A 17498-nucleotide genomic window follows, 5' to 3' on the forward strand; every position below is an offset into this window, starting at 1 on the left:
GCAAGGTGAGGACCTCTGACCGCCCGGCCTTCTGTCCTGGACGCTTCGACTGCTACCTCAGGACATGGTTGTGCAGGACAGTGCGGACCCCGGGGACGCCGGGCTGGTGCTCCTGGAGCCCTTCCTGCACCAGGTGGGGGGGCACCTGAGTGTGATGAAGTACGACGAGGACACCGTGTGCAAGCCCCTCGTCTCCCGGGAGCAGAGGTTCTACGAGTCCCTGCCCCTGGCCATGAAGCGGTTCACCCCGCAGTACAGAGGTGAGTGTCCGCGCAGACGGGCCTGGTGTGTGTGGCGGTTGCCAGGCCGGCCTGGTGTGTGTGGCGGTTGCCATGGAGACATGCCCGTCTCCCACAGCTGGTTGGCTGCCCTAGTTTCTCTGAACTCTTCACGTCCGGGGCTGGAGTATAATAGCACTTGGAGTCCTTCCAAATTAGCTCAAGCACCGGCTTCGAGGAATTAGAAACCGAGTGAAGTGGGCGCGTGGCTGGGCTCGGGAGCACGTGGCTGGGAAACAGGCCGGCGGGGACCTCCTGCCCTGGGCCTAGGACAGGACATGGCGGAGCCGGGACACTTCGGGTTTAGGAAGCCTCGTCCAGGGCAAAGCAAGGCGTGGGCTGCCTTCCAGCAGGGCCTGGGGAGTCGGGCGCGGAGCGGTGTGTCTTCTGATCTGAGCAGCAGGGGGCTCTGGCAGAGAAGGCTGGTGGGGGGCTGCCCACTTGGGGCCCAGGCAGGACCTCCCGGCAGAGCCGCGGCTGTAGTCCACGCCCAGCCTTCTGTACATGAGGTTCCCGGGCCCAGGCATGCCTGCCAGCCCCAGGCCCGAGGGCTCAGCTGTGACGGCGAGCGCTGCCCTCCTTGTCCAGGTGTCGTAGTGCATCGCAGTGATTGAAAGCCTGGGGCCGGCCTGTCTACATCGGTGCCCCAGTGCGGCTGATCTCAGACTGCACCCGATCTCTATGGGAGAGAGAGAGAGAGAGAGAGAGAGAGAGAGAGAGAGAGAGAGAGAGAGAAAGAGAGAGAGAGAGAGAGAGAGAGAGAGAGAGGACATGCAGGTTCCCGGGGCCCACCCCAGAGCTGGGAATCAGAATCCCGGGATTAGGGCCCAGGGATCTGTACTCAGCATGCTCCCATTTGGGACCCACGGGTTGGGGGCCGAGGCCTGAGCCCTGGGCACTGCTTCAGTCCGGCCTGCCGGGCCCTCCTGAGCGTCTGAGACCAGACAAATGCATCAGACACTAGACGGGCACACAGCTGGGGTGCAGCCTGGGCGGGCCTCCCCTGGGGCCTTCTGGGGCTCTGTGGTCACCGCCCATCTTGTCAGAGCACCACTGGAATGAATGTCTGTCCTTTCGAGTCTGAACTCAACCCAGAAAGGGGTGGCAGGGCCTCGCATGGGTGGCCTCCTGCCAGCGGCATTTCACGCTTCAACACAGCTCTGGAGCACAGGCCCCGGCTAAGCAGGAGAGTGAGTGAGGCTGCTGCCCCTTCCTGTCCCCATGTGCCCTTCCTCCGGTGGGACTGCACCACCCTCGGGACCCTCGGGCACCGGCCTATTGTGCACCCCCACCCCTGCCCTGACTGCCCCCTCGGGCAGGGCCCATCTAAGATCCAGCCACCTTTGGGCTCTGCTAGGTGATAGATTAATCTGACCAAGGCTCAGAGCTACACACATCACCAGCCACGGGGTCGCTTCTGTCCCCGCCTTGGGCTTCCCTCAGGAGATGGTGTTCCCAAACATCTGCTTCAGGGAACCGCAGACACCCCCCAGGTGAGACCACGCAGCCCTGCGGAGGGGGAGGGGGAGGGGAAGGCAGAGCCCCGGTCTAGGCGACACCCGGTCTGAGGTTCCAATGATGCAGACACGCTGACCCACTCACGAGCACACCTCGGGGCCCACTAAGGAAACGCACGTCTACAGACACTAGCATAGGCCCCGCGGGGACCCTCACCCTCAGGGCAGGGAGCTGAGGTGGGGAGAGGGAAAGGGACCCTCAGGGCTCTCGGCTGGGCAGGCGTCATCTCACACGGTTAGAGTCCCACCAGCTCAGCCTTGGTGGCCCCTCCGTGCCCAACACAACTCCTTGTGCGTAGTTGGCGGGTCCAGACCAATCCTCACAGCAGCCCTCTGCGGTGGGACTAGTAGCCCCATTTCATGGTGGGGAAATTGAGGCAGAGAGGTCACCTGACTTGCCTCGAGCACACAGCCAGTTGGGGGCAGAGCCAGGATCCAAAGCCTCAAGGTCTGACTCCCAAGCGTGGCTCTGGCTCCTCCAGCTACTCTTCCTGAAGAGATGGACTCCCCAGATGCCAGTGCCCAGGCCGTCCAGCCCAGTGAGGAAGGGATGGGACGTGCCCAGGGCCACTGAGCTAGCGACCTCCGGTGCCACTCCAGTGCCCACAGGCTGCCACGGGGTCTCCCTTTTTCTCCCCAATCGGAGGAGCCCCGGTGTGAAGGGCTGTTTCCGAAGTGGCCACTGCACCACGGGGCATGCCCCTCCCTGTCACCGCCAGCACTGTGATGGCCTCAGGGCTGCTGGGCAGGGCCCTCGCTCCCAAGTCCAGCCTCCCCGAGCCAGGCGCTCTCCTTGGGCTTTTGCTGGCTCCCGGGTGTGACAGCATCCTGGGCTGCCTCCCTCTGCCTCCCACCCTGCCTGCCGGCTCCGGGTGAGTGAGGACGCGCTCCCAGGTTTAGCTGGCTAGTGGGTGAGCCTGGTTCATGTTACAGACAGCGAGAGGCAGGTAAAGGCTCTCATGAGCTTAAAAATAAATACGGGACGGGATATTCAAGGCTGAGGCAGCTGCTCAGCTAAACCTAAGCTGCTGAGACAGTGGCATGGCGATCGTGGCGGTGGGCACTCGTCTGCCCAGCTGGCACAGCAGCAGCTTGGGGAGGCTGGTGAGCAGGCAGCCGGGGCGCTCCAGGCCGGGGCAGCGTTCTGGGAGCCCCTGGGCCTCTGAGGCCTCGTCCCCATGGACACACAGGGCAAGCGGGAGGCCAGGCCAGGGCCCACATGGCTGTTGACGAAAAGAACGATCCAAGTCTCCAGCAGCCTGGATTCCACCGACACCCGGCTCCCGTCAGGGAGGCAGCTCGAGACTGTTCATGGGGCCGGTCTGCGCTGGGCCCCAGGCCTCGGGAGGAAGGGCACCTCCCAGGAAAGCCTCAGCCCCCTGGGACAGCTGTCCCCCTCCACAGCCAGGTCGGGTGCGGCTCCTCAGGGCGCCAGGCCTCTCTCGAGCCCCGTGACCACAGTCAGCCTGCGCAGCTGGTAACAGATGGCGGCCCCTGAGGCTGCAGGCTGTGGCAGTCACTGCGGGGCCCACGGGGTCGCAGTCCTTGCCTGCCACCACCTGCTCTGTGGGCTTGGTCTAGGGAGCGCACCGGTCTCCGGTAAGCTGAACTGTGGGGTTCAGTACAGTGTTACCTTTAGGGTCACTGTGGCTTTACAGGACACAGGGCCCGGGGTGAGCGAGGAGAGCAGAGTATTTTAGGAGCTGGAGGAAACGAGCGTCACTCTCGGGCTGCAGAAAGAGGGCACCGGGAATCTGAGGTGACAGGACCCCGGGATCGCGCTGGCTGGGCAGACGGCTCCGGAGAACAGCTGCTGAGTTAGCGAGAAGGCCGAGTGTCCACTCCACCAGCCTCGGAGGGCCGGGTGGGACACAGGCAGGAGCTCAGCCTCCTTCAGAGCGGGTTCCACAGACATTACCATGAACGCTGACAAAGTGACCCTGTGACCCGGCAGGAAAGAAATATCCGGAAGCCCAGGCAGCCCAGCCTCAGTCAGGGACCAGCAGAGAGTGAGAGGCCCCTGCAAAGGAGTTGACGTGAGGAGCACGTTTTAAAGGAACCATTAGCACGAGGGCTCAGGAACCACGGGGACACTGGAAAGCTGTCACCCCCAGGCCCACGGGCCGAGTGCGGGGCCGCAGCACTGAGACCTGGCTCTCCCAATACCACGCATGGCGGTCTCCTGCGTGGAGGGCCGCTCCCTCTTCGCCAGCACCCGCTGGCCGCCAGCCCCAGGCACGAGGCCGGGACTCTGCCACGAGAGTGAAAACCCAAAGGGGCGGCGAGCCGTGACCCTCGGGCCGTGCTGATCACCCGTGGCCGCCGGCGGAGGAGCCCAGTCAGCACGCGCTCGCTGGGTTTCCTCGCCCGCCATCCCCAGGGAGGAGGGGGAGGCCCAGCCTTGGCTACACCGCCAGGGGCCGGGAGGCCCTGTAAGCTGGGGCATCTCTCAGGCCCAGAGCACCACACTCCTCCCACAGTCTTCCTGGGCCGGGCGTCTAACCAGAGGAACGCTGTCCAGGCCAGAGAAGGGGAGGGTGGATGAGTACGAGCCCCGCAGGCTGTCTGATACCAACGAGGGAGAGAAAGGACGATGGAGGAGGCAAAGACCAGGGCAGGAAGGAATGGCCCACTCCCCTCCCTGCCATCTGGCGGGGGCCCCTCTTGGCAGACCAGCTCCGACGCCCCAAGGTCGGGCCCAGCTGGGCAGCTGTGGTGTGACTGGGAAGGGGTGGCTGTGCGTGCACAGGAGGCCTGTGCCACGGTGAGCCCGCGGCTATGTCTGAGGGCTCCGTCTCTGGGCTCATCCTGGAGCAGGTCGGCTTCAGGCTAAACCAGGCCAGTGCCCAGGCTCTTCCCTGAGAAAGGAGCTGGGGGAAGGGAAGGTTGACCACCGCCATGAAACTGCTCAGCAGGATGCGCCCGGCCCGTGCAATTCCCTCTGGTTTCCCCACCCCTCCCGTGTGCTCTGCAGGCACCATCACGGTTCAGCTACAGAAAGACAGCCTGGGCCACCTCAGCCTGGTCGCCACCCCGCTGCAGGAGGACCAGGAGTCCTTCCAGGTCTCTGCGGGGCCAGCGGTGGCGATATGGCAGAAGCTCCAGCAGACCACCCGCGGCGGCGGTGCGGGGCCCCTCGCCCAGTGGCAGCACGCCCGGCTGGCACACGCGCTCCCGAAGAGGTGAGGCCACTTGGCGGTGACAGAGCTGGGAGCTCGTCCCTAGCAGGGACCAGCACTGCCCCCTCCCAACCCCATGCCAAGGCCCAGGGCGCCCGCGAGGCCAGGCGGAGAATGAGAGTGCCAGGGAGACTGTCTAGAACTGTGACAGGAAGGGGCACCTCTTCTCCACGCCTCTCGAGGGAGGGCTGGGGCGCTCACCGGGGAGCCCCAGGCAGAGCCGCATTCGGCACCTGTTTGTTTCATTAAATTCCTGTTTCACTGAGACCATGAAGCGTCTCTGGGCAGCTGTGCAGAGCAGAAACCCCGGAAGACAGACGTGGAGGAAGGGCGGCCAGTCTCGGAAACCACCTTTCCTTAGCTCCTTAGCAGATGAGGGGATGAGAGGCCGCGGAGTACCCTGGGGAGTTGCTAAAACCTGGAAACGCGGCTGACCTTTTCCAGATGAGAAGGATCCCTGGGGGTTTAACGTTTGTGGGAAAACAGAAGAGCTCATTCAGGGAAAGCGCCCTTCCCCGAGGAGCACAGCAGAGCTAATTAAGCTACGACTCAGCATCAGGAAGCCAGGCACAGAGGGCAGGAGAGGGGCCCAGGACCCACATCCCCCCCCCCCCCCCCCCAGGGCACTTCCAGGGCTCAAGGGGACAGCCTAAGCCCACGCCCTGCTCCTGCGGCTGCTGTCCCGCAGTGCCCACCTCCGTGAGGCCATCAGAGGCGGACACGTGCCTTTGTGCCCGCTCCGAGGGGAGGCTGCAGTTGGCCAGCCCCGGTGCTGGGCGGTTGGACAGAAGGGTATCCGAGGCCCACAGTGTCCTGGAGAGGAATCAGGGGTCATCGGAGTCGGAGTCCAGCCCAGGAGGGCCCCGCAGTCACAGGGGAGGGCCCCTCTCCATCCTCGGGCCTGGCCCTGACTGTCCTGTGCTCCCTCCGCTGCAGCCCGGCCACTGCCCTCCTGAGGTCCGAGTTCCACCTCAGCACCCACGTCGCCTTCCTGGTGGAAGATGCTAACGGGAACCAGGCCACGAGGGGGAGCTTGAACCCGTGGGGTCTGCACTGCCACCAGGCCCACCTGACCCGCCTCTGCACCGAGTACCCACAGAACAAGCAGCACCATATCCTTGCCAGCCCCCCTGCCACGGGGTGCCCAGGGCAGGAAGGTGCACCTATGAAAGGGGGGTGGAGGGAGGGAGGCAGGAGCCCTCAAACCTGGGACCTAGAAAAAAAACAGTTCTTTCCCAAAAACAAATCAGAGATGATGTGAGAGCCAGACTGGGAGTTCAGCAGAGCCTAGTGCCCTGGTGGCCACCGCTGTGTCTGCCCCAGCGCTGGGGGCTCTGTGGGCAGGTGGGAATGGCGACTGCCCCGCTGGGTGGGGATGGCGAGGGCTGGGTGGGTCCCCTGCACCGCACCCTCCTCCTACCCCGAATTCTCCCCACAAGCTGATGGGGACGGGGGACGGAGGATCCCCCTGAGGGAAGGCCACGGTGGGCCTTAGGGGAGGCATCCCCCCACCTCAGGCTGCCCTGTCCTCAGTGAGCAAACTTGGGCTCGAAGCGCCCCGTCCCCCGGGCTCCTCCCTGCACTCGGGCGCTGGTGTCACCGGATTCGCTAAGACACATCTGCAGCCCTAACCCCTGAGAATCTCGGCAGGATAATGCCTCCACTAAGTTAATATTCCTGCAACTCCTCTCCCCACAGAGACGGCCCATTCGGTGACTAGGGGTTTTAGCCTATGATTTTCTGCCATAAACTAAATTGGGCAAGGCCTGCCCGGGTTTAGGGCCTGCGTTTAAACTCCAACCTTAGAGCGAAAAGGGAGAAGCGCGCCTGCTCACTAGCTCCCTAAAGTGGGCTTGTGAACGCAGCCCTCGAAGCGACCTGCGTCTCTCCCTAGTGCGCCCGGCCGCCTGGAGAGAAAGCCCCTCCCCAGGTGCCGCCTGCCTCCGTGGGCGGCCTCGGCCTCGGGACCTTCCTTAACCAGCGTGACCAGGGTTCCTGCTGCTGGAAAACGTCGTGTCCCAGTACAAGCACCCCTGCGTGCTGGACCTGAAGATGGGGACCCGGCAGCACGGGGACGACGCGTCCGCCGAGAAGAAGGCGCGCCACATGACCAAGTGCGCGCAGAGCACCTCGGCCTGCCTGGGCGTGCGCATCTGCGGCATGCAGGTGGGTGGCCCCGGCATTCCAGGGGGGCGCGATGCCGCCCGCCCAGGCACCGGGCTTTGGGGAGCATCAGAGGCGCCCCTCTTCCCCCGGGAAACACATCCTGTCTGATGCGCTGGGTCTTTTAAAGAGCACCTCTCAGGACAGTGGTGCCAACAGTCTTGGGCAGCTGAGGCCACAGTGGCCACGCGGTCCTGCCCGAGTGGAGACCAGAGCTTTGAGGACCGTGTGTGCGCAGCAGCTGGGAAGGCGGGAGGAAGAGTTCTCTGTTGATTCCACGTTCTCTGAACGATAAAGCTGAACTCCTCCTTCCCGGATACTTCCCGTAAGGCAGTCTGTCTCCAAGTTGTATTTTTGTTTTTTTAAATATATTTTTATTGATTTCAGAGAGGAAGGGAGAGGGAGAGGGAGAGAGAAACATCAATGATGAGAGAGAATCATTGATCAGCTGCCTCCTGCACGCCCCCCAGTGGGGATGTGCCCGCAACCAAGGTACATACCCTTGACCGGAATCGAACCTGGGACCCTTCAGGCCGCAGGCCGACGCTCTATCCACTGAGCCAAACCGGTTAAAGCTCTGAGTTTTTTTTTGGACGTTCTCTCTTCTTACACCACTTTTTCTGCTTCTTGCTACTTGTTCTGGTTAACAAAATGGGAAGGTTACAACCTAAGCCCGGGCAAAGGAATGGTTCCTTTTTATTGCCCCAGACCCCGCACTTTATTTGTGCTGCTCCGGTGTGGCTCATGCAGAGGCCGCGGACAGGAGGAAATAAACGTTCTCCATCGGTTTGGTCTCACAATCTATCCACTCAAAGCACAAGCAGACACGAGGTGGCGGGAACGTCACAGGGCTCCTTAATTGAAACCGCTGCCCGTGAAGCGGAAGCCGAGTCTGTAAATTGGTTGCACAGCAGGCTCGAACACAGTCCTCAGGAGCAGCAGTGTGCCGAGCTGGGGTGTAAACGGAATCTCTCTGGACCCTCTGAGACGGATTGGATGTGTCTGGAAGGTGGTGCCTGGCATGTTTGCTGACGGCTGATTTAGCAGCCGGTCCCCAACCCTCCAAAGGCAACACCAAGTCTATCCTGTCTTCCTGACACTTTTCAACACTGGTTTTCTGTAAACGTATCATGTAATCTGAAAGCAGGAAAGGCTGAGACACCGTGTTGGCCAGGTACGCGCAGCCCTTCCCAGGTGTGCCAAGCAGCCAAGCCATCCTCTGGCCAGGCCCGCTCTGGCCTCAGGTCAGCCTCTGCTGCCGCCTGTGCCGTCTGAATGACGTGGGGCCGCTGCCACTGTCCCCCATCAGTGCCTCTTCCCTGCTCCCATCTGGTGGCCCAGACATGACAGGGGACAGGAGAAGCTGGTGCCAGGGTGCGGAGCCACAGCCCCACAGAGCTGCTGGGCCCCCCCCTCTGATACCCAGGCTCCCCTCAGCTGCACGGACGCCCCCAAACTCCATCTACCCCTGATCTGGCCCGTCTTTTATCTTCAAAATATTCACCCCACTCTACCCGAGAGCCATTATTGTTTCCTTAGGATCCCAGAGAAAGGACTTCATAAACTTCGTGGGGGAAATGCAATCTAGTTGGCTTTCCAAGGCCATTGGCTGTGACTTCAGATTCCTACGAAAGCTTCCTCGCTTGGGTTTGCTAATGTCTGAGGAGAGCCCGAAGCCAGGGTTTAAGTCATGGTTTGGGGTTGACACTGGAAATTTGCATGAAAGGAGATCCAGCCCTTTTCCTCGTGGGTGGGGGTCGCCTCTTAGGGTGAAGGGTCTCTGGCCCTGGGTCCCGTTAGAGCTTGTGCAGGAAGCAGCGCAGATGTAAAGCTGAAGGGCGCAGAGGAAGCTGCTGCTCTGTGCGTCTCAGCATCCTGCCCTGCCCCCCGGGGCTGTTTATGTCATGTCAGCTTGTGACGCTGAGCTGGGCAGGTGCAAGTTTTTGTTTGTAATTTTCGCATTTTCTCTTTCTTTTTCTTGACATAAGGTTTATCAAACTGATAAGAAGCATTTTCTCTGCAAAGACAAGTACTATGGAAGGAAACTCTCGGTCGACGGGTTCAGACAAGCCCTCTATCAGTTCCTGCACGACGGGACCCGCCTCCGGACAGAGCTGCTGGGGCCCATCCAGCGCCAGCTGCAGGCCCTCCTCTCGGTCATCAGGAGCCAGAGTTCCTACCGCTTCTACTCCAGCTCCCTCCTGGTCATCTACGACGGGCAGGAGCCGCCGGAAAGAGCCCCGGGCAGCCCGCACCCGCAGGAGGCTCCGCAGCCCGCGCCCGGCAGCTGCCCCGGAGGCCTCCCCAAAGTTGACATCCGGATGATCGACTTCGCTCACACGACATACAAGGGCTCCTGGAATGAGCGCAGCACCTATGACGGACCAGACCCGGGCTACATTTTCGGCCTGGAAAACCTCATCCAGATCCTGCGGGACATCCAGGAGGGACAGTGAGACGTGGTGGTCCCCCCGGTTCTAGAGCACAGTATCCAGAGAGACCTATTGGTAGCAAGGATAGCCTAGACCAGTGATGGTGAACCTATGACACGTGTGTCAGAGGTGACACGCAAACTCATTTTTTTGGTTGATTTTTCTTTGTTAAATGGCATTTAAATATATAAAATAAATATCAAAAATATAAGTCTTTGTTTTACTATGGTTGCAAATATCAACAATTTCTATATGTGACACGGCACCAGAGTTAAGTTAGGGTTTTTCAAAATGCTGACATGCTGAGCTCAAAAGGTTCGCCATCACTGGTCTAGACACGCCTTAGATGTCTCTGTAATAACATAGCTACATTCAGGAGCCATCACTCCCACGGCAGGCTGAGTGAAGAGCCGCTGAAGAAGGCAGCTCAGAGATAACTCACACGCCTGGCGTCTGTGCTGACGCTGGTCACCCAGACTGGATGGTCCGGGTGAGATGGCGCATGAGGTAGAGGCGGCATCACAGCGAGACTCTGCAGTGTCTGCACGGAACATGCTTTCTTGTCACGCTGCAGTCCTGGCCGGCTGTGAGGCAAGTCCTCATTGAAGAGGAGGCTCCCGGTCATGGGTCTGCTTCATGGGTGGCCTGTGCCAAGGGCAGGGCGGAGGTGAGGAACGCCTCCTACCTTCCTCAGAGGCACTGCAGGGGGGCAGGATGAGTGGGACAGATCTGCCATCTCACCAGCTGCAAGCCCAGGTTCTGCATGGACAGGACCATCCCAGCAGCGCTGGCAAACCAACACCCGGAGCTCCATTTCTGCCTGTGGAGGGAAGGTCTCTTTCCGGACTTCCAAGTACAGTGGGGCCTTGACTTACGAGTGCCCCGACTAACAAGTTTTTCAAGATACAAGCCGTCTCTCAGCCGATTTTTTGCTTTGAGTTACGAGCTAAAATTCGGGCTACGAGCCAGCTTCAGATACCTCATTGCTAGTTGGCGCAGCGAACGTCACAGTGAACACCACCACATCAGCCCAGCATCACATGTCTCACTCGTTCACTTTTTGATTTGACATACGAGTAATTTGAGTTATGAGCTCCGTCACGGAACAAATTAAACTCGTAAGTCAAGGCCCCACTGTACCTACTGGGAGCAGCCGTTCTGCCAGAAGCTGACGGTGAAGTGCAGCTGCCAGGGAGGTGGGATGTGCGTGCGGAGGAGCCTCGGGTGTTAAGCTACTTGCTCAGCTTTCTGTTTATTTATGGGGGGGGTCAGAAGTGAGGAGCCTGGAGGACCGAGGAAACCAGGCGCAATGTTTACAAGACCGGTGGGAGGACGAGTATGAATGCGGAACAAAGAGCAGCCGGCTCTAATTAATTCCTCTTCGGCGGTGTGCAAGCTATTACAATGCCCTGGAGTCGAGCACGGAGATGCGTCACCCAATTAGGGAAATAAATTTGTTAATAAAATTGCTGAGGTCATCAGTGATGATTTGGTGTGCCTTATTACCCTTCCTGTTTATTTATTCTGATCATCTCACTGTACGCTGGCTCCAATTTATGGTGACTAGAGTATTCAGCAAGAACAGTTCACCGATTTCCAGCAATCCCTCGGGCCCCGGTGGGAAATGGTAATAAAAGATTTGCATGCATCTACAAGGCTTTCCTGTGAACCTTACACAATGCAAAACTTATTTCTGGATTCTCGTGGCTAATTACCATCAACTTTCCAAAACCCATACTATTAGAAGGAAAGAGTAGCCTGGCTAACAAAAAACTTTTGTTCAATTTTGTGATACATTATATGAATTTCAAAGCAAGTTAACTTCCCTTCTTATGTTTGGCTGAGGTGATGACACATGAATTTGCATGCTCTGTGCCCGTGGCGGCAGCGCTCAGTCAAAGCTTGCTGGTGGCAAAGGGAGGCAGTGGAAACCAAATATTTGCTAATTTCAAAGTGGAGCCCTAAATCCTGCTTTTTCTGAGCCACTTCGCTACTTGAGAACCTGGTCCCACATCAACCAACTCCAAAGCTTCCTGGCGTAGCTTCCGATCCCCTCGCCATTGGCAGCCTGGGTGTGTGGAACTCGCCTGAGGACGAGGACACGGTGGGAAGGCTCAGCTGGAATCTAGGTCTTTCCGGGCTGGCCAGCCCGTCACTAGCTGAGCTGCAACCACGCTCCGGAGCTGGCTCCTCATCCTGCCCACACGATGCCCCCTCTCTTGGCTACTCCTTTACCCCACTCTGCCCTTCACGTCTGGCCTTCTTCCTCCTCTGTAACTCACTCGAGGCCCAGCCCGAGTTCCCACCTCCTCCTGAAAAGGCCCTCAACAAAAGTGAAGTTTGTTGCAAGAGACAAAGCTCGCTACAGGACTCAGGGGGTCACCATGGTCTGGAAATCTGGGTAAGCTTTGCAGATTCAACAACGCAGCTGAAGGAGCCCACCCAAATTCTTGCAAATCTGGCCTGAGGGAGAGAACAGACAGTTATGGAAAAAAGAGATGGGGGTATGTATGTATTCGACCTGCAATCTGAGTTTACTTACAGATGGCAAAGCCCAGACATGCAGCCAGCAGCCAGGGTCCTTGTACAGAACATCAGCTATTCCCTGCTGTCCTGCTCAGCACTGGGGAGGAGCCAGCCCTGGGGAGCTTGTATTCTCGTTGAGGAAGCAAGAATCACACACATGAACTGACAACAAACTGCACAGACAGTGCCCACGGGACAGGGTGGATCTGTGTGGTGCAGAGGAGCAACCCTGAAGTTGAAAGTTGAAGACGTCTGCTGAGAGCAGAGTTTTCACAGAAACGGTGGGAGGAGGCGAGGCTTCATCTGGACCCTGAAGGTGGACGGGTGGGGAAGGGGCTGGGGGACTGGTGGGTTGGGGAGTGGAGTGAAGGAAAAGTCCGGCATGTTCATGAGTCTGTGGACAGACCAACCCATTCAGAATGGGGTTTTGTGACTGGGAGTAGGAGAAATGAAGAGTAGAAAAATAGAGTGAGCCTGATGGTGGAGGCACTTAAAAATCTGGCCAAGTAGCTCATTCATTTGTGAGTTCTGTGATCTGTCCTTCCTTCCTTTCTTCCATCTATCCATCCAGGAAATATTTTCTGAGTGCCTGGTACATACAGCATAGTGCTAGGGCCCGTGTAGGAAACAAGGAAGTGTGAGGATCAAGATGTTACCCTTACACACCTTAAGACTTAGTGCGAGAGTAAAGACCCTCATAGGAAAATACCACGGGTAGTCCGTAGGGTGTGGGGCATCTGCTGTGCGGAGCGCTACCAGGAGAGCAGAGGCAGGGAGAGCTCGCAGCCACCGGGGGTGATCATGGAGGTGGTGTTTGAGCTGTGCCTTGAGAGGGAGGCAAGTGTGAAAGGTGAAAAGGGCAGGTGTTCCAGGAATGGATTTCCAAGCACGGGAATGGGGACTCCAGCATTCCGTTCAGGGATGTGGTCTGTGTTGGCCACGGAGGTTGATGGACAGGGGCACCAAGAGAGAGTAAGGTGGAAATGGAGAAACCCCAGAACATGAGAACAGAAAAGACCTCAGAACCTCCCCCACTACAGCTCCCCCTCGCCTGGAGCACCCGAGAGCCTCCCATACCAGGAGGCTCCCGGGCTGGGGAGCTCTCTTCTTGTGTGAACTGAAGAACACACAGGTATTAGGGTAGGCTAGCTTTATAACAAACCATCTCCAAATAGCAGTAGCTTGGCATTACAATCCAATGTAGTTGTCAGAGCGCCTCTGAACCACAGTCATCCAGGGACGCAGGCTCCTTCCATCCTGTGACACCACCATCCTCACCCACAAGGCCTAAACGTTAGCCAGCATGGAGAAGAACATTCCATGGGCAAGAACCAGTCGTGTGGCCTTTCCCGGATGCCAAGGGGCTGAGATGTAGTTTAACTGTGTGCCTATGAAGGGGAAGTGGGTTTGATGAGAATCCAGCCTCTGCCATGACCTCTTACTCCATAACCTGCATGTTAAGTGATACCGGACTTAAGAAGGGAGAAACAGAGACATAAAGAGCCAGAGGGCACATCGGGGACCGCAGGGGCCTGGCAGCACCAGAGCTGCAGTCCTGATCCAGACCCTTCCCCTTGCCATGTCCTCACGCGACGAGTGTGCGGAGTCTGGTAGATTTACTAGCATCTCCCTGCGTCCTTATCCGCCCCACGGGAACTCTCATCCTCAAGACAGGTGATGTGGACAGCAACCTGCTCCTGACCTCCTCACGGCAGTACAAGGCCGCCTGGGAGTCACCCAGCCCCACCTCCGTGCCCTGGAGTCCCCTGTGCGACTGAAGATGGAGCTAAAGAACAGGATGTTAGTACAGCTTCTCCATCCTACCATGTCAGGAAGCCCTGGGCCTCCAGGCAGCACCCTGGCAGCTCATCGCTCTTGCCAGCTGCATGGAGCCTTTGAGCCCAGGCTGGAAAGGGCAGGAAGCAGCCTCATAAAACACTCAGCAGCAGCTCTTCAACATGATTTAAACTCTGACTTGATTTAAATCTGCATCCTCTGTGGCCAAACACATAAAACACAAGACGAGGGAAAGATCTAAAATGAAGGCCTGGGTGCCAAGAATTAGAAGGGAGGGAGGGAGGGGGAGAGGGGGGAGGGAGAAGCAGCTCTGGGCAATGCCAAGCTGAGCGCCCCAGGCAGGCTGTCTGCAGCCGCCGCCCGGGCCTTCTCATCACCATTGCTCAGAACGGCTCCCTTCCTACTCAGCTGCCCCGAAAGGGGACAGGAAGTCTGACAGCTTATCCGAGAACAAAACCCAGAAGCTGGCTCCTGTTTGCCCTTGGCCTTGCTCCCGCGGCCTCTAAAAATGAGAATCTTATAGGAGCAGCGGTGAGGGTGGGAGCAAGTGGGTGAGGAGACCTGGCTTTCTATTCTCATGTTCTCTCCCAATTCTCTTAGTGAGGGGCCACCCTGAGCCAGGGCCTGGGGTTAGAGCGACTGGTGCTGTGAGGCGAAGGGGCCCGAAGGGGTGGCCTCTCTGGGTACATGGACCAGAGAGCAGAGTGAAGGGAGGGAGGCAGATCCAGGGGCAGATGACAAGATGTGTCAACAGGGCCGGGGCTCTGGAGATGACAGGGTGCACGTCAGGAGGCCCCGAGGCCATCCAGCACCCCTCAAACCCCTGTGCGTCCTGAGAAGAGCTCTCCTCCACCGAGGGCCGCAGCCACCTTGAGGGGGTGGCTGGGATGCAGGTCCCGCCCACGTTTTATGGTAACACAGCTGGGTGTAGCCGCCAAGCAGCTCCTCCAGGTGAATAAGTGAAAGAAGAAAATCAGGCAACCAGGCCTTACAATACAGCTAAGTATTTAGTTCCTTTTAAATGTTTGCATTACTAACACCAGCACCACAAAACGACATTTTTGCTTTCAAGCGATTTACGAGTACGTGTGCAATTCGGCATCTCAATTACTGGGACCATCATAACGGGAAAACTGAAGCCGGCTCTCTCCCTCCCTCTCCTCCCCTGATGCTGACGGTGCCTTGTTTCTATAAGAGGGGTCACAGCCCCAGAAAGCCCGGTCCCCCTCCCAGGGGCTCCGCAGGTGAGCCCCGGTGGGATTTTCAAGGAGCCAGGCGGGGGCTGCATTCTGTGCTCAGTGGGGAATGAGTGACAGCTGGCACAAGGGTGTTAAAAGGGTCATCAACTCCCTGGGGGCTGGCACTGGCCAAGCCACATCCTAGGCCAGTGCCTATTAATGTGCCCAGAATGGCACTGGGTGACCCACAAGCCAGTGAGCCCAGACTTGGCTCCAACCACCCACAGAGACATGGGGGTATGGGGGTTGGGGACCACATAAAGCAAACCAGAGGGGACCCTCCAGCCCCTCAGGAAACTCCAACTCGCACAGAAACTCATCACGCATGCGGTCCACAACCGTAAAGCTTCAAGGAGGCCGAGGAGGGCAACGGCGTGGACTCTGGAGCCGGCCAGCTGGGGCTCAAGCCCAGGATCTGCATTTGCCGGCTGGCAACCTTGGCAAGTGCGTATCCTCTCTGGGCCTCAGTTTCCATCTCTGTAAAATGGAGGCAGTCGTGGTACTTACCTCAGAGCCACGTGAGGACTGAGTGAGTCAGTGTGTGTCAGGCAGGTGGCACAGTGCCTGGCACGCAGCGAACAGCAGTGCTAACTCATCCCTGAAGTCCCGTTTCCAGATGAAGAACTGAAGCGCAGAGCGATTAAACACCCTGCCCCAAACTGGCTGCCCCTCGCCTGGAAGCCGCTCTTGCCCCTCAGGGAGTCAGGTCTCTCACACTCAAGCCCCTCCACCACCCAGACCCCGCTCCCAACACTCTGCCTCATCTCTCCCTGACACTGATCACTTCTGAAATTAACTTGCTCAGTGAGTGAATGACTTCATACATATAAAGCACCATTACCAGGGTGAGTGTATGCTTGCTGGCTGTTGCCCCCCACATAAAGGTAAAACCCCCAGAATAGGGCCCCTGTCAGTCTCGCCCACCACAGCGCACGGCGGTCTCATGGGTGTGTGACCTGTGAAGGGCCCCAAATGTGGTTTAATGCTCTCTATTACTGTCCCGAAATTCTCAGTCATTTTTTAACAAGGAGCTTCACATTTTCATTTTGCTTGGAGCCCCCATAAATTACACAGATCAGTCCTAGATGAATGAATGAATGAATGAATGAATGAGCCCACATTCCAACCCAGGTCCAAAGCCTCACTACTAAACCACCAAGACAAAAACACGCCTCTGGTGAGGGAAGAGAGTTGTGTGGGGAAGTCTGAACCAGGGACAACCCTACCCTGACCAGAGACGCTTGCTGGGCAGGGGGCGGGGGGTGGGTGGGCTTCAAAGGAGGCACTGGTTTGGGTTTCCCCGGGTCCCCAGCTCTTCTCAGCCTCTCATTGCACTTGGGCTCAAGGGGGGTGAAAACCATTCACTGCCACCTAATGACGCTCTTCCTGTTGCCAAATACAGAGGGACCTCCGTCCCTGCCTCCCAGGAGCTGTCCTTGGCTAGTCAGGTGCTCTTCAAAGCCACAGCTGTGGTCGGACCTCGGGCAGAACACGGCTCAGGGCCCAGCACAGCCCTAGGTGCCGGGAGCTTGACAGTAAATAGATGCCACCCTGGGCTGCCAACAAAACGATGAGTCTGTAATTGCAGCTGAGGATGGAGCTGGGGGTACAGTCGGGCTGGGACATGGTGGGGGAGCCCTTGTGTGCATTTCCACTCCCCCTGAACTCTCTTTACCTCAGGTGGGCACCCCCTCCCTGAACTCACTCACCTCAAGTGGGTGTTGCACACCCATCTATTGAATGGGTCCCCGGAGGTTCTCATTCAATAGATCTTCACTCTTACCGCCTCCAGACCAGCAAAAAGCTGTTCCTTGTTAAAACCTCCCATTGCTCTCTCCTCAAATCAGCCTCCTCCCTCTTCCTCTCTCCCCATCCCACACCCGCCCTGCCTCTTGCGGCTCAGGGTCCTTCCATTCCCACTTCCCAAATCCTAACCATCCTTCAAGGCCCAGCCAAATGCCATCTCCTCCAGGTGCACCCTGATCTCTCCCCTGCTCCCCTGAGCAGCTAGAAGTCTGTTTCTCCAAGCTCCCCAGCACTCTAACGCTTCAGTGCAAGGCCTTGGGCTCTGATTTGCGGGTTTGGGCTGTGTATTCACCCCCCTACTCAAGGCAGGAGTCTCCTGGACAACCCTGGACAAAGTAGGGGGTGAGAAGAAAGGCTGGGGGGAGCCAGGTGTTGCAGCCTCGAAGTCCGGCTGAGCAGGACGGTGGGCGCAGAGGGTAACCTGGAAAGTGTGGGTATCTGTTGAAAAGAAAAATTGGGACATTCCACATGGAGATGTACAGTGAAGGCTTGGTTCTTAAAAAACGTTTTCCCGAGTTTTTTTGCTCCAGCTGGGAAATGTGTTCTTCCCGGGGAAAAGTGC

The 17498-nt window shown here is 58.3% G+C and overlaps 1 protein-coding gene across 1 annotated transcript; it reads left to right on the forward strand.

Moving 5' to 3' along the window:
* The first annotated feature begins 6 nt into the window (after positions 1-6).
* Positions 7-9782, forward strand: IP6K3 (inositol hexakisphosphate kinase 3). The gene is made up of 5 exons (XM_014449674.2): positions 7-260; positions 4770-4977; positions 5911-6086; positions 6965-7140; positions 9126-9782. The coding sequence occupies exons 1-5, from the start codon at positions 65-67 to the stop codon at positions 9591-9593; spliced, it is 1224 nt and encodes a 407-aa protein (XP_014305160.1). The 5' UTR covers positions 7-64; the 3' UTR covers positions 9594-9782.
* The last annotated feature ends 7716 nt before the right edge of the window (positions 9783-17498 follow it).

The sequence above is a fragment of the Myotis lucifugus genome, unplaced genomic scaffold (genome assembly GCF_000147115.1).
Source record: "Myotis lucifugus unplaced genomic scaffold, Myoluc2.0 scaffold_1345, whole genome shotgun sequence".
Lineage (NCBI taxonomy): Eukaryota > Metazoa > Chordata > Mammalia > Chiroptera > Vespertilionidae > Myotis > Myotis lucifugus.

Coding starts and splice junctions, on each gene's coding strand:
- IP6K3 (XM_014449674.2), top strand. CDS start 65: ATGGTTGTGCAGGACAGTGCGGACCCCGGGGACGCCGGGCTGGTGCTC. Junction 4,978..5,910: donor GCACACGCGCTCCCGAAGAG/GTGAGGCCACTT, acceptor CCTCCGCTGCAG/CCCGGCCACTGCCCTCCTGA. Junction 7,141..9,125: donor TGCGCATCTGCGGCATGCAG/GTGGGTGGCCCC, acceptor TCTTGACATAAG/GTTTATCAAACTGATAAGAA.